Below are 12,653 nucleotides of genomic sequence, written 5' to 3' on the forward strand. Positions count from 1 at the left end.
AATCTGTTCCTGGTCTGTAGCATCCCAGTGGCCCCAGCCCCCCAGGGATGCGCTGTAACCACCATAAGTGTTTGTTCCTTGCCTCTGGGCTGGGTACCCAGTGCCACAGAGGCCACATGAGCTTTGCAGTTGGATAGCTCTGGGTTCAAGTGCCAGCCTGGCCACTTGCCAAGCTGCCTTTGCATAGGCCCTTCCCTTGTCTGGAACCCTGGGTGTGATACCCATCGCCTCACCGGGCATCTATGAGAATCCAATTAAGTAGCCAGTCACCCCCTTGAGCCCCTGGGTCACTGGCAGGACTCTTGCCTGTTGGGGGTATGTGGGTGCTGGGGGTCAGGCTGATGGCTATCTTAAGGACAAGTCAAGGTTCCAAGTACCAACTTCGAAGGGGCCTCTGGTGGCGGCCTAGCTCTTGGTATGTGGAGAGCGCCCCGCTGCTTCTATTGACTTGAGGGAAACGGGGTAGGGAGAGGGCCTTGCCTAGGTCTTCCAGCTGGTGAGCAGCCATTGCAGGGTGGAGAGGAAGCCAGCTGAAGATGAAGACGCTGGAGGTGAGAGGTTGGGGCCTGAGGTGCTCCGGGCTCTGTTGTGGGCGGTGGGGAGAGATAGGTATTAGTGTGCAGAGGCCACAGCCCAGCTCTGGGCAGGTGTGCGAGGGTAAATGAGTGCCAGGTAGCCGGGTGGGTCCAGACCTCCCACCAGACTCCCCTTAGGCTAGGTAGGAACTTCTTGGCTAGGGTTCAACCCACCTTAAAGTTCTTACCACAGTGGATGCTTGGCAGAGAACACTCCCAGAATTCACTTCTTAACAAGCCTTGCCCAAGTTCACCTCCTCCCCATCCAGCCCTATGGTAAGAACTGGGGGACCCAGATGGAGATGAGGCCCCTGCCAGCTTCGAGCTCTGTCTGGTAGGCAAGCAGATGTGGGGACAGTGGGACCCAGTGTGATCAGCACTGTAGCAGAGATGATGCTGGGACTGGGGGCCAACACCAAACAGGGGAGGCCCCTTGCCACAAAGGTGTCAAGTTGGTACCCTCCAGGATACAGAATCAGATGTTCCCAGGGGAGGAGACGGATGGTCTAGAGCCTCTAGTGGTTTAGGATGGCTGAACATGGGGTAGTGGCTGGAGCGGAGGTCAGTGAGACTCTGCCATCCTGGGCTTTGAAAGCTGTGTTAGGATGCGGGGTCTCATCTGGAAGGTGGGGCAGTCCTGAAGGGTTTTTTAGGTGGTTGTGTCAGGGTGTCTGCCTAGCATGTACAAAAGCACCCCATGTTTCCTTTGGGTAGACTCCCCTCAGTCCTTTTGGTTTATATGAGACTGGGCTTGCACCCCCTGCATACACATATACCTAGAGCATGTGACCCAGGTTGGGCTGTTAGGAATCTTTGGTTGCAAGTGACAGAGCTGTCCTATAGCTAACTTAGTGTTAAAGGGATATGGAGGGGCTTCCCTGGTTGCGCAGTGGTTGAGAATCCGCCTGCCAATGCAGGAGACACGGATTCGAGCCCTGGTCTGGGAAGATCCCACATGCCGCGGAGCAACTGAGCCTGTGCTCTAGAGCCTGCAAGCTACAACTACTGAGCCCGCGTGCCACAATTACTGAAGCCCGTGAGCCTAGAGCCCATGCTCCGCAGCAAGAGAAGCCACCGCAATGAGAAGCTCATGCACCACAATGAAGAGTAGCCCTCACTCACCACAACTAGAGAAAAGCCCACGCGCAGCAACGAAGACCCAATGCAGCCAAAAATTAACTAATTAATTTTTTTAAAAAAAGGATATGGAGGAGCTGAGATGGGAAGAACCAGAACTGAGGCAGCTCATCAAGGCACAACCTCCAGAAGCAAAAATGCTACAGCCATGTTTATGTCTCTGCACCACTGAGCTCCAGATCCAAGGAATCCAAATGACCAGGCTGGGAACCTGCCCACTGTACATCGGGGGCAACTAATGGGGTGAAATGAGTCCCCCAATGAAATCAGGGTGCTCAAAGAAAAGGTAACGGATACTGGGTGTCTGAACACATATCCCTTCCCCCATACCTGGATTGGATCACCTACGGGCACTTGGCCAAAATGAATCCAAAAAGAGCCTAGGGGGTTGCTAGAACTCTTGGGGAAGAATTGGGGTTCTCAGTTCCTCTGGGGATGGGTGGCTTGTGCCTAGAGCTGTGGGGTCATCCTCACCACCATTTGGGGGCAAATTTGCCTGAAAATAATGCAAACAGAAGAGAACTGAGTGGAGAGAACAGATAAATGCCTCATTCCATTGCTGGAACACAATTGTGATCATAGCTAAAATCTACCCCTGGACTTCCCAGTTACATGAGCCAAATGCCTTTGAGCTCAAGCCTATTTGTTTTGAGGTTCTGTCACTTGGAACCCAAAATGTCCCAGCCAACATGATGGTGGAGGATGTTTTTGGAAGACCACCCTAAGCATGGTGGAGAATTTGGACTGGAAACAAAGAACCCAATTAAGAGGCTGATGGACAGTCAGGTTCAGACTCAGCCTAGGTAGCGGGGCCCTCACTAGAGCTCACCTCTGTTCCCTGGGGATGAGCAGGGTCCATGAAAGCCAGGGCTATGGATCCAGCACTAGGTTTTCCCTGTGCTACTTCTTACTGGACATGTGGTAGTGTGCGCTGGGAACACAGTGGGAAGGGCCGTGAGTTGGGAGTGGGCTATGTATTTGTGAGTTGGAGCCACATTGGGGTGCCTGCCTGCTCCAGCCCCTGCCTACTGCGTGTGTGCGGTGCCTGTCAGGATGTGGCCAGGGCCTGGACATGTGTGCGTTCTCCGGGTTGAGGTAGGTAGGTAGGTAGGTGTGTGTGTGTGTGTGTGTTCGTTCTCCATCTCAGCTCCTTGGCTGAGCATCCTGTGTGCTCGGCCGACGACGGTGTGCACCGGGTCTGCTAGCGTCTGCCGGGTCCGGACAGCCTGTTGCCAGGAGCTGTGCGGCGTGGCGTGGGCATTCCCTGTGCAGGGTGAACCCGGCGCCCTGCCTGCGGAGTCTCGGTGCGGCAGGCGGGTGCCGGGTCCTCAGCCTTTCGCTCCCGGGACAGCATCCTCGGCGGCGAGTGACTGGGGGTGGGGGCCCTCTGCCGGCGGCCGCGCGCGCGCACGCCGGCCTCGGTACGCGCCGTGTACGCGCCCGTGCGCGCGCCCCGCGGCTCCAGCCCAGCTCTCGGAGCCGCCTTCGCTGCCACAGTCAGCTCCCTGGGGCCGCCGCCGCCTCCCCTGGGTCGCGGGCTCTGTCCGCGGGGCCCGTGCCGCTCGCCCCGAGCCAGGAGGACGAGCTCGAGGAGGATGCCTGGGCCCGTGAGTACCGCGGCGGCGGGCCGGTCGGGTCCGGAGCGCGGGCGGAAGATGGTCCCGGGGCTGAGCCCCTCCCCGCGGGCGGCTCCGCGCCCTGGCCCCGGGTCGCCGCCCCGGACCCCCGCCCCGGCCAGCCCCTCCCCCAGCCCACACCGGAGGAAGGGAGGGAGGGAGGGAGAGAGAGGGAAGGCGCCAGTGAGCCAAGAAGCGGGAGCAGGGCGCAAGCCGCCGCCGGTTCGCTTGGAAACGGTTGCCACAGCAACCGGGTTGCGCTCCCCGGCAACGCGGCTGCAGGGCGGCGACCCCCCATCCCCGCCCCCACGAGGGGCCGAAGCCCCGGGGGACTCTCCCTCTCGCGGTGGGGGGAACTCCGACCCTCTGGCCCGTCTGGGTGTGCCTGCCTCCACAGCCGTCGAGGGTGGGGGTGGGGGGCGAGCGGCCCCGTGGGCAGGAGCTGGCTCCCACGTGGCTGCAGTCGTCGCAGCAGGGCTCCTGGGGTGGCAGCAAACGTGGGGGCGGGCCAGCCCCTGGGCCAGCCACAGGAGGAGGAGGCATGGGTCCGGGGTCTGTGCCCGTCACCCCAAACCCAACCCCCACACCACCACCCCCCGCCAGCGAAATGGCCTGACCCGAGTTGGGTGCCCCAAAGGCGATGGTCCCTACCAGGGGAGAGGAAAGACTCTCGCATCCCTCCTCCTCACGGCCAGAGCATGTGCCAGACCGTGGCTTGGGCCCGCAGTGGGTCTCTGCTCCTCTTCTCAAGCCATCATTCCATCATTCCATCATTCTCCGGGAAGGGGTGGAAGGAGCGTGGGCAGTAGCAGAGGAAAGGACACTGCTGACCCAGGGAAGCTGAAGCCCAGGCCAAATAGGAGCACCCGGCCCCCTGTCTGGATCACAAGTGTCCCTTTCTTGTCTGAGCACAAAGCCCAGACTGTGCTGGGTGGCATGCAGGTTGGCCGGCAGGCAGGCCAGCGCCACATGGAGATGTCCTGTCTTCCAGGGGAGCTCCTCTGAGAGGAGAATGACCGCTGAGTCAGAGGAAATGACCTCTGGCTCCCCTCCCAACCTCCCCTCAGTGGATAGCGTGCTGGGGGAGAGAAATGGCCCTCCTGCCAGCTCTCCCGGGCCTGACTCAGCAGATGCCAGCCCCAACCGCAGGCCTTGGACCCAACATCCCAGTGACCACAACCACCCTTGGGTTTCCTTTCCCATCCAGGGAGGTCTCCTGGGTACCAGAGGTGACCATTACCTGGTCATTTGAGGCCTTGGCATAGATGCCCTTAGATGGGTGGTATCCTAAGTCAGGCCTGAGTCTCCCACAGGCAGGAGTGCCTTTGGAATTACTCACAGGCTCCTTTCATTCTGTTCCTGCTCTGTGTGAGACCTGTGTTGAGCACTCTGCATCCATGATCTCCTAGTCCTTACAACATTGTGCAAGGTAAGTTTATTATCCCCAGTTTAGAGATGATGACTCCAAGGCTCAGGGAGGTAAAGTGACTTGCCCAAGGTTGCACAACTAATAAGTGGTGGAGCTAGGTTTCCAGTGCAGGTTTCTCTGCTGGCATGGCCCCTCTCTGCTATGGTATTGCTACATACTATCTCTTGTGAGCCAGGCAGAAAAGAACTGTAGAGCCTTCTAGAGGAGCATTCTTAACCTTCTTCTGCATTCCTCCAGTGAGGAAATTCCCTATGTCTTTTAGGCCTTGGTACACCTTTCCTTCTTCCAGCAAAATCAGCCAGATTCTTGCCCCCAGATGCTCTATAGGACCGTGCTATGGCTGGGTTGCCTCCTTCCCTCCCTCCTTCCATTTTCTCTCTCTGAGGGAAGCTGAGCAGTGAGGGCTACCTCAGTCCCCTGGGAACCCCCAAGGCCCTATTCCTTGGTTTGTGGGCTCTGTGGCCTGGTCAGCTTGCAGCCCTGGCTGTAGCAGAAGGAATTTAGCAATGATGGGCCCATGCACTGCTGGCCCCTATGGGTGCTCAGTCTAGCTCAGGGGTTAGAAACCCAAATGCCTCCAAGGCCCAGGTGGATTAGGGCACTCATCAGCTGCAGTCTATGTCACCATCTGAGAATGTGGACTTGGTATGACGAGGTTGTCCAGTTTTCAAGTTGACCCAGAAATTTATGTAAAATCTCCTGGTTTTTAAATGTTGGCAACTAATCATATTTTTAAAAAATGATTATGGGCCAACAAAACATGTCCATGAACTGTGTCCAGCCTGAGAGTCACAAGGCTGAGATCTCTAGTCCATGGGAAAGTGATGGCAGTTTTTGCTAGACCATCTCCAGGCTTGTGTAGATGTAGTGCCATGGGCCAGTTTCCACATTTGAGCCTCTTGAGGCTGCAAGGTGCTGGCATTTGGTTTGTCAAGCGCAGCTGTATATGCTGGTGTATTTTCACATCCCCCATCAGTTCTGCTCCTACCTTGGCACTGCCAGGCAGGCCTCATCGTCTCTATCATACAGGTGAAGAAACTTCAGCTCAGGCATGGGAATAGCCGGGATGGGATTACACAGTCCGGGCAGGGCATAAGCAGGATTTGAACCCAGGGATCCCTGCTCAGTGCTCTGCGTGTTCACCAGGCTGCCCCTCAAAAGAGGGTACAATCACCTCCGCTCCACCCCCCCCACCCCCGAGGTGTGGCCAACTCCCTTGGAGGGGCAGATCTGAGTACAATAAACACCAACCCACTAGGGCCCCAATCTCTGTTGTCCTGTTTGCAGTTTCGCAAGCCCTGGGTTCCTGGCATTGTGCCGAGGTTGGATCACAGAGATGCTGCCTGAAGGTGAGGGTGTCAAGCCAGTACCTTGGCCTCGCTGGAAATGAGGTTATGGCCAGCTCCACACCTGGCCAACTGTGGCAGCTGGGACAGTTGCCATCATCTCTCTCTGGCTTCAGTTCATTTGTCTTGGTGTGGGAGGAGTGTAAAAATGTCACCAGTGCCTCCCTAAAATGGCCTTCCTGCCAGGACAGTGGGCTTTACAGTCCCCTGGATTTCATAAGCCCGCAGGCGATGTGGGCCTGAACTGGCCCCAGCTCCCTGCCTGTAGAGTGGGGATGGCAGCAGCTCCCTCCTCGCTGAGGTAATGAATCTAGAGAGGTTAGCAGGGGGCTTGGCACGTGCAGGGCACACAGGACAGGTAACTGGTCACCTTTCCTACCCCACCCTCATTCCACACACCATACTCTCCTCCTTCTCTCCTCTGTCCCCTGGCCTGAATGCCTGTTCCTTCACTTGACCAGCAACTCTGGTGTCACATCCAGGGCTTCCCCCTGTGACCCAGAGCCCCTGTTGCCTGGGATTCCTTCTTTCCACTCCAGAGCCCCTGGTACACATCTCCACGTAGACTTTTCCTTTTATTCACATAGACGTATGCATCCTCAGCTTGCTTATAAACCTCCCTGTGAAGGCTGAGAGCTGCTTTCTCAGTGACATTTTGGTGAATGGCCAACATTTCCCAGGAATGAACTAGATGCAGACCTAGCTCTTGAGGTATTCCTTGTCAGACAGCTAAAAGACCAAACAGGTAACTGGACACCTCCAGTTACTCCTTCAACAAGTGGTTTTTGAGCTACCGTATGCCAGATGATCAAGGCAGATGCAGCCCTCGTGTTGGACACAGGCCACTACAGAACACTGTGATTGATATCGTTGGTCTTCTCATCCAGCCCTGCAGGGTGAGGTAGCTGGAGGCTGACATGTCCAGGGAGGTAACAGGTGAGGCCAACAGGTGAGGCTGAGGAGCACGCGCTGGGGCGAGAGCAGCGAGGCTGTGTAGCAGCTGGGTTCAGGGGCGGGCCAGGGGGAAATGGACAGTGTGGAGAGTGGCAGGCCAGGCAGAAGCACAGCGCGGAAGTAGACAGAGTGGTGGCAAGCACGGTAATGGGGGCCCAGGTGAGAGATGACAGTGACCTGACCCAGCCAGCTGCAGTGGGGGGACAAAAGGAAGTGGACAGATGAAGACACACTACACTGAGGGTTAAAAACAACAGGATTTGGCAGATGGTGTAAACGGTGGGCCCTTTGCTGAGATAAAAGACCCAGCAGCAGATCTTTGGGGTCTAAGGTTAGGGTGCTGGGGTTCTCCATACAGAGGAGTAATGTGGGAGGTGCCCACAGCAGTGCACCAGGCCCTAGAGTAAGAGATCTGTGTGACCTTGGGGGTCATTTAATCTCTCTGAGCCAAGTGTTCTCATCTGTCAAATGGGCAGAATGCTCACCTAGTTTATAGGGTGACTGAGAGAACTCTCTGTGGCGTCCAGCCCGGGGGCACACACCTCTGCACCCCCAGCTCCGAAACTGTGGACAGCAGTGCTCATGTTTGTTGGGCATCTCCAAGCCCTTTGTATGGATTAGCTCACTCTTCTCCACAGCCACTGATGAGGAAACTGAGACAACATGTCACCCCCCAGCTCTCACTCCCATCCCCTGCTGTGCTCCCAGTGAGTGTGTGGCCTAAGAAAACCCTACAAAGTGATATACTCACAAACTCCACAAATAAACCAAGATGGAATCCTGAAAAATGTCCAAATAACCCGCAAAAAGGTAAGAAAAGAGAATAAGGAGACAAACAGAAAACAAATCATAAAACGGCAGACTTAAGGATGAGTCTGGCCAAAGGCTCCGCTCCCAGCACACAGTTGGAGTTGGTATTTACTAGGGACCAGGCATGTGTCTGAAGGGGATGGGGAAGGTGAGTGGCTGTGAGCAAGAGGCAGGGTCTGAGTTTGAAGGGTGCCCCAGACCCGGACAGGAGCATGCACAGGTGTGAAGGGATAAAGGAACAGCCCTTTGGAAAGGCTTTGAGAAGCTTGGCTTGGTCAGGAAGAGCACTTGGAAAAGCCTGAATTAATTCCTTGACATTTATATATTGGGCAACTACTGTGGATTAGATGAGATGTTACTGAGCAACTCCTGTGGACCAGACACAGGGCAGGAGGGAGGTTCAGGCAGGATTCCTGCCCTCTGGGCCTGTTGGAGCACCAGGGTGAAGCAGCAGCCCGGGAGGCATTGTCCCACCCCACCCCCCCACCGCCAAACTGGGCATTGGAGCCAGTGTGGGGTCAGAGGGCCAGCTCAGCTGTGAGACCTTAGGCAGACTTCCTCTCTCAGACCCACAGTGGCCAAGTCTGCAAAATTCAGCAATAGTTCCTGCCTCTCAGCTGGAGTTTAGCTAAATTAGAAATAAAAATACCCACCAAGGCCTGTCTACTGTGTGTCAGGCCTTGTTCTAGGCCCCTTCCACACAGAATCTTATGTGATCTTCAACACCGCCTTCTCACTGGGGGTCACGCCCATTTGATAGATGAGACAGGCTGAGAGGCGACAGTGGCACCCAGCGGGTCTTGGGTGTGGCCTGTCCCAGTCCTCCTAATGCCCAGCGAGCTGAGCTGGACCCCTCAGGGCACAGTCCCTGTCCTTTGTCCCTTGTTAACCCTAGAGCTGCCATTCCATCTCTCCTTCACCCTGTAGCCTTTCCCACTCCTGAGCTGAGGGCTGGTTGCCAGAAGCATCAAGTTTTGGTGGGAAGGAGTAGGAAGGCGCGTTCTGGCTACAGGCTGGCCAGCCTGGCCAGTGTCCCCACGACTGCCAAATCTCCTGTACTGAGTGCTCACGTGCATTTATTTACATCTCACTCATCACTTAGGGGAAAGTGTTTCAACACAGACTTTGGATTCACACTCAGGCTAAATCCTAGCCCTTCCCCTTATTAGCTGTGTGACCCAGGGCAAGTCACTTCCTTCTCTAAGCCTGTCTCATCCATCAGATGGACACGACCCCCAGTGAGAAGGTGGTGTTGAAGATTGCATTAGATTACTCTGCATGAAAGGGGCCTAGAATGAGGCTTCACACAGTAGACAATCCTTGGCAGGTATTTTTATTTCTAATTCAGCTAAACTCCATCACCTCCAGCCCCAGAAGTGCTTTCCTGACCCAGAGCTGTTCCTACTTTGCAGGCCAAGGAGCCCCCTAGTTAGGGCCAGCTTCCTCAGAGCACTCCTGAAAATTCCTGTGGGCTCAGGAAAAGGAGAATAACAGATTTAATTAACTCCCAGTGACTGGCAGCATCGTGTTTTTATCTGGGCTGCGTCGCCATGGCAGCCTCATGGTGGGGTTGTCGAGGGGGCGGGTGGAGCTATTGTTCCTGCCATTGTCTGTTCTGGAACACAGGCCCAGGAGAAAGGGACTGGCACGGGCACCAATGGCACATGGCACAAAGCAGTCACGGAGTCAGAAAGGAGCCATCTGGGGGAGAAGTGTGGGGTGGCCCGTGTGGCCTGGCTTCCCCCCAGCTTGCTCTCAGACCACTCTAAGTCAACTTAACGTGGGGTCCCCAGCTTGGGGCTCAGGCCCACTGTGGCCCCCAGAGCTGAATGCATGTGTGCCTTGGTTGGGCATGCTGAGGATGGGGGGTCCATGGGGCTCCTGGAAGAGACCCACAAAGTAGCTCAAGCAGCAGCACTCTCCCACCCCAGGCTAGGGTTTTGTGGCCAGGCTTGGGTTCAAATTATGGAACCGTCAACTGCCATCCACACAGCTAATTGTGTAAAATCTGTAAAACAGGAATAATTTGTTACCCCAAAGGGTTGTATGTGAAAGACCCTGGGTATAAGGCAGTCAGGAAGGGGTCATTCCTGTTCTGAGGGGGTGGTGAACAGTGGCCTGTCCCTCCTCAGTCAGGGCTCCCTCCTACATACCTCTTAGGATGCAAGGTTCCCCTCTCAACCCTGGCTGTGGAGAGGAGATGGAACTAGAGGTGCCCATCTGGAGTGATGTGGAACCAGGTGGTACCGATTACTTGAGCTAGTTTTCCTACCCTCTGCAGAGAGGGAAAGGAATTGGGGGAAGAGACATGGCGGCCTGGAGCTAGAAGGGCAGGGCCAAGTGGGGCTGCGCATGGGTAGGAGGCTGAGGACGCGGAGACGGAGCTGGGATTCAGCGAGCGGAGGCGCCTAGAGTAAAGGAAAAGAGGGAACGGCCCACGCTCGGCGGCGCGTTGGGCTCAGACAAAGACAGGCTGGTAGCACGCAGTAGCCGCGGGAACCACCCGCCCGATCCCTCCCTACAAGAGCTGAGACAACCAGGAAGCCGCGGTGCGGTCCGGAATGTTCCACGCTTTGTACATCCAGGGTTGGGAGCGGATACAAGGCCTAGGGCGCCAGGGGCTGCCAGGTGTGTATGCATAGGGCTGAACCTGGGCACCGGCGGGCTGCTTGTGGGGCCTAGGATGTGGACCACCTTTTCTCCGCCGCAAAACAACCGCGCCATGGCTCCCCTTCAGCGCCCTGGGAGTCTGCCTATGGGCCTCTCAAGCCCTTTCGGAGCTGGGGTACCCTGCACCCCGGGGATGCGGATGGTAAATCTCCCGTTCTCACTGAGGCCGAACCTGGCCTTCACGCGCCCCCTGCTGGCCTGCCTGGAGTCACCTCGGCTGGGAGGCGGCGGCGGCCGGGTCTCAGATACGGGAAAGCCCTACGGGGGAAACCTCGGAGCGTGACGTCATCCCGGTGACGTTACCGGGCCCCGCGGAGTGCGGAGGTTCCGCAGAGGAGGCTTCCCCGGGATTGCGCAGGGCACCGGCGCGGGCAGGGAAGTCGTCCGGGGCTACAGCGCGCCTTCACTGCGCCCTGTGTCTGTCCCACAGGTCCCGCGCGGCCCCGGGTGAGGCCCGCCAGCGTGCCTGCCGGCGCCATGGGAAGGAGCGGGCGCCGCTGCTGCTGCCTCCTGCCTGCGCGCGCACGACTTGAACCCAGCTGCGGGCAGCCCCCGGCCGCGGGTCTCCGAGTGACGCTGGCGGCATCTGGGAGCTTGGCGCGGGCACGGGGCCACGTCGAGGAGCCCATTGTCCAGTGAAACAGCCGAGGACCCGCCGCCCGCGCCGCCGCCATGGTTATGTCCCAGGGCACCTACACGTTCCTCACGTGCTTTGCCGGTTTCTGGCTCATCTGGGGTCTCATCGTCCTACTCTGCTGCTTCTGCAGCTTCCTGCGCCGCCGCCTCAAACGGCGCCAGGAGGAGCGGCTGCGTGAGCAGAATCTGCGCGCCCTTGAGCTGGAGCCCCTTGAGCTCGAGGGCAGCCTGGCCGGGAGCCCCCCCGGCCTGGCGCCCCCGCCACCACCTCACCGCGGCCGTCTCGAGGCGCCGGCGCACGCCCACCAGCACGTGCACGTGCACCCGCTGCTGCACCACGGGCCCGCGCAGCCGCACGCGCACCCGCACGCACACCACCACGCGCTTCCGCACCCACCGCCGCCGCACCTATCAGTACCGCCGCGGCCGTGGAGCTACCCGCGCCAAGGTAAGTACCGACCTCCGCCAGAGGGCAGCCTGGGCCACTAGGGTGGGCGAGGCCTCGGCAGGGGGCGGGCTCGCTGCTGACCCGCGGGGCTTCCACAGGGGAGCCTCCTTGAGAACCTAGGAGGAGGGAGCGGGTTCGGTCTGGGGTTGGCGGCTGGCTAAGGCCTCTGCGGGTGGCTGAGGATGGAGAGCCTCACGGCCTCGGACCGCTTCCCACTCCGCAGCGGAATCGGACACGTCCAAGCCACCGTGCTACGAAGAGGCGGTGCTGATGGCCGAGCCGCCGCCGCCCTACAGCGAGGTGCTCACGGACACGCGCGGCCTCTATCGCAAGATTGTCACGCCCTTTCTGAGCCGCCGCGACAGCGCGGAGAAACAGGAGCAGCCGCCGCCCAGCTACAAGCCGCTCTTCCTGGACCGGGGCTACACGTCGGCGCTGCACCTGCCCAGTGCCCCGCGGCCCGCGCCGCCCTGCCCTGCGCTCTGCCTGCAGGCGGACCGCAGCCGTCGGGTCTTCCCCAGCTGGACCGACTCGGAGCTCAACAGCCGAGAGCCACTGGAGCACGGAGCTTGGCGCCTGCCGGTCTCCATCCCCTTGTTCGGGAGGACTACAGCCGTATAGAGGGCGCCCGGCGTCCCGGGCCCCACCCGCGGACTCCTGGCCTGATTGCGGGGCTTTTTAAACGCTTCCCTTGGACTGCGGAGGTGGGTGGGAGGGGGGTGGGGCGGGAGGGAGGGATTTCTTACCCCGTTTGTTACATTTTGAGGATAATAAAGGTGTGTGATCTGGTTTGGTACAAGCGGAGGGGGCACCCACTGCTTGCACCCAAGGTTCTGGCGGCCAGGTGTGCCCGGCCTTATCGGGACCGAACCTTGTTGCGCCTTTCAGCTACAAACCGGCCTGAGGGTGTAGAACTAAACCTGAGGTCTGCCTGCTTCAAACCACTGGCCGGTTCCCCAGGGAGCCTCATACCCCACCTTCCTTGCCCTTGAGGTCTTGTTGAGGGTGCCCCCTGCAGCCTTGGAAGTGGGA

The 12,653-nt window shown here is 58.4% G+C and overlaps 1 protein-coding gene across 4 annotated transcripts; it reads left to right on the forward strand.

Annotated features, from left to right (window-relative positions):
- Positions 1–3,177: 3,177 nt before the first annotated feature.
- Positions 3,178–12,317, forward strand: PRR7 (proline rich 7, synaptic). Of its 4 annotated transcripts, XM_068536447.1 has the most exons (5): positions 3,178–3,319; positions 6,045–6,106; positions 7,696–7,867; positions 10,968–11,621; positions 11,845–12,317. In XM_068536447.1, exons 4-5 carry the CDS (start codon positions 11,210–11,212, stop codon positions 12,240–12,242), a joined length of 810 nt encoding a protein of 269 aa, XP_068392548.1. In that variant the 5' UTR covers positions 3,178–3,319; positions 6,045–6,106; positions 7,696–7,867; positions 10,968–11,209; the 3' UTR covers positions 12,243–12,317. The 4 variants fall into 4 exon arrangements, with proteins under 4 accessions (XP_068392548.1, XP_068392549.1, XP_068392550.1 ...); XM_068536448.1 differs by lacking the exon at positions 7,696–7,867; XM_068536449.1 differs by lacking the exon at positions 6,045–6,106.
- Positions 12,318–12,653: the final 336 nt, after the last annotated feature.

The sequence above is a fragment of the Eschrichtius robustus genome, chromosome 2 (genome assembly GCF_028021215.1).
Source record: "Eschrichtius robustus isolate mEscRob2 chromosome 2, mEscRob2.pri, whole genome shotgun sequence".
Taxonomy (NCBI): Eukaryota; Metazoa; Chordata; class Mammalia; order Artiodactyla; family Eschrichtiidae; genus Eschrichtius; species Eschrichtius robustus.

Excerpts from the sequence above, each read along its gene's own strand:
- PRR7 (XM_068536447.1), top strand. The coding sequence starts at position 11,210 with ATGGTTATGTCCCAGGGCACCTACACGTTCCTCACGTGCTTTGCCGGT. Across the intron at positions 11,622-11,844 it reads GTGGAGCTACCCGCGCCAAG|CGGAATCGGACACGTCCAAG; the intron begins GTAAGTACCGAC and ends CCCACTCCGCAG.